General features: G+C 51.2%; 1 protein-coding gene across 1 annotated transcript in view; it reads right to left on the bottom strand.

Moving 5' to 3' along the window:
• Nucleotides 1-2,637, bottom strand: part of IPO7 (importin 7) — a 43,149-nt gene that overhangs the window by 27,119 nt on the left and 13,393 nt on the right. The window contains exons 6-7 of the mRNA XM_018571148.1: nt 2,125-2,214; nt 1,108-1,202 (exon numbers count right to left, since the gene is read on the bottom strand). Of these exons, the coding sequence (XP_018426650.1) occupies nt 1,108-1,202; nt 2,125-2,214 (185 nt within the window). The remainder of the gene's footprint in view (nt 1-1,107; nt 1,203-2,124; nt 2,215-2,637) is intronic.

Raw genomic sequence — 2,637 nt, 5'->3', positions numbered from 1 at the left:
CATTACCGACATTTCATATCACCCCTACAAGGAGCAGACAGAGGGGAGAGCCAATACTCCATGAGGTAGTTCCACAAATCCTCCCGACCTTCCTCCACACACCTACCTCCCTCCACCCACCTACCTCCCCACCTCCCTCCACACACCTACCTCCCGACCTTCCTCCACACACCTACCTCCCGACCTTCCTCCACACACCTACCTCCCGACCTTCCTCCACACACCTACCTCCCGACCTTCCTCCACACACCTACCTCCCGACCTTCCTCCACACACCTACCTCCCGACCTTCCTCCACACACCTACCTCCCGACCTTCCTCCACACACCTACCTCCCGACCTTCCTCCACACACCTACCTCCCGACCTTCCTCCACACACCTACCTCCCGACCTTCCTCCACACACCTACCTCCCGACCTTCCTCCACACACCTACCTCCCGACCTTCCTCCACACACCTACCTCCCGACCTTCCTCCACACACCTACCTCCCGACCTTCCTCCACACACCTACCTCCCGACCTTCCTCCACACACCTACCTCCCGACCTTCCTCCACACACCTACCTCCCGACCTTCCTCCACACACCTACCTCCCGACCTTCCTCCACACACCTACCTCCCGACCTTCCTCCACACACCTACCTACTACTTCCCGACCTCCTCCACACACCTACCTACTACCTCCTGACCTCCTCCATACACATACCTACAACCAATCAGCCTTTTGTTAGGTTATATTCTCACCTCTGTTCTACAGGTCACCCCCTTCATCCCCATTGAAGGTGCATTTTGCCAGAAACACCAAAATATGCAGAAAGCTGGATTTAAGTGGCATGAAAATTCCGAGGTATGAATGCGGCCTTAGACGAGGTGCAGCACCCAGGGGAAGGGGGAACGTTACGAAGAATCCCTCTTCTAAAGCTGGTCTACAGACACTTCAGACCAAATCAGATTCAGCAACAAAAATAAATACATTTACAGGCAGAAAACCACTCGGAGGTCGAGAATGTCAAATGAATCTAGAAATTGAGGGTCGCATAGCTGGCACTAGTTGCAGGTAAATCTATTTTATTATTTAATAACCCGCCATCGCCCCCCTACATACCTCTCAAACAGCCGCGCCAATATGTGCAGGGCCCACTTCTTACACTTCCACCAGGGAAGTTCCGGTCGGTCATCCTCATCAACCTGGAGTGTCTCCTGCCATGACAAAACAAAGCGCGTCCTGAGTGCACAGCGGGATGGACGGGCGGCAATCGCCAACATTGACGGTACAGTTTTAGAGGCGGAGCTACAGAATCAGGTGACTAACGTAAAAATCATCTGACAAAGTCTATACATTATGCCATCATTCTACACTTCTATGGCTCTGACATATTCTGCAGTGCTGTACAGAGAACACCGAGCCATTCATGTCAGCATTTGCACCAGAGGAGCTGACACTCTAATGCTCCAGACTTATTGCTCAAAAGGGCTCAACCCAGATGGATCCTGTACTTCCTGATGTGTGTGGGATTCCCTTGACAAGCCAAAACAGATTAGTTGGTGTGTGTGATCATCATGTGAGCTGAATGCAAGGATCCGCTATGCAAAATATTATGTCAACATTCTCACCAGCACTGCGGCCTAGAATGGGAGGTCACCAGCACTGCGGCCTAGAATGGGAGGTCACCAGCACTGCGGCCTAGAATGGGAGGTCACCAGCACTGCGGCCTAGAATGGGAGGTCACCAGCACTCGATATTGTGCAAGCATAAGAACTTTTAATAATGCGTCAAAGCCAACGTTTCGGGGGCCACGCAGGGTCCCTTCCTTAAGGCAACATAATCAGGTCACCGACGCCCTGAGGAAGGGACTCTGCGTGGCCCCGGCTTTATGACGCATTAATAAAAGTGCTTGTGCTTCTTGCACAATATCGAGTGCTGGTGACCTCCATTGTCGATTACATTGTGGCACGGCGCCATCCGTGTTGTCACTTCAAGCACCGACATCTGTATCAATGGTCTGTACGCTGTATAGAGTGCAGGTGACTAACACTTGATGATGAACTCTCTGCTTTGTAACATGTCGCAGATTATGCCCAAGAAACACTTATTTTGGTGAAGGGAAAGCAGAAAACTTACTGCAGGAACATCCCGATCCACCACGCTCTTCAGAATTTCAATCCACTCGGCCAGGCTGGGCTGATTGATGAGCTCCAGGGGTAATGTGTACTGCAAGGTTAAACAAGAATTTAATCATCAGGAGCAGTAAAGCATCTGAATCACCGCAGATTTCTTCATCGTTTACCAAAATATCAGTCCACCCAAAAAGACTAAAACGTCACGCCGTGTTGCTTTGGGTGTAATAATTTAAAGGAGAACAACGATGCCGGTATGTGTTCGCTCACTTCCCAATCTACTGAGCCGACCTGTGACAGGCCAGCTCAGATTATGAGGATGAGTGAAAATCACTCTCATAGTTCTCCTTTAAACAAGTCCCTATGCCCATTCAAGACATAGACAGGTCCTCCTAATACCCCCATCAACCCCTTTTGCTTATATCCACCTTTGCCACAGTCTGCTGGAGCACTTGGAAAGGCCGGGTACTTCTAGGTATATGGGGGGGGGGGGGGGGGGGGGGAGCCCACCCCCCTT

Source organism: Nanorana parkeri, unplaced genomic scaffold, assembly GCF_000935625.1.
Source record: "Nanorana parkeri isolate BGI_ZX_2015 unplaced genomic scaffold, ASM93562v1 scaffold1687, whole genome shotgun sequence".
Classification (NCBI taxonomy): domain Eukaryota; kingdom Metazoa; phylum Chordata; class Amphibia; order Anura; family Dicroglossidae; genus Nanorana; species Nanorana parkeri.
Note: the sequence above shows the minus strand (reverse complement) of the source record. Positions and strands in the feature narration are given on the sequence as shown.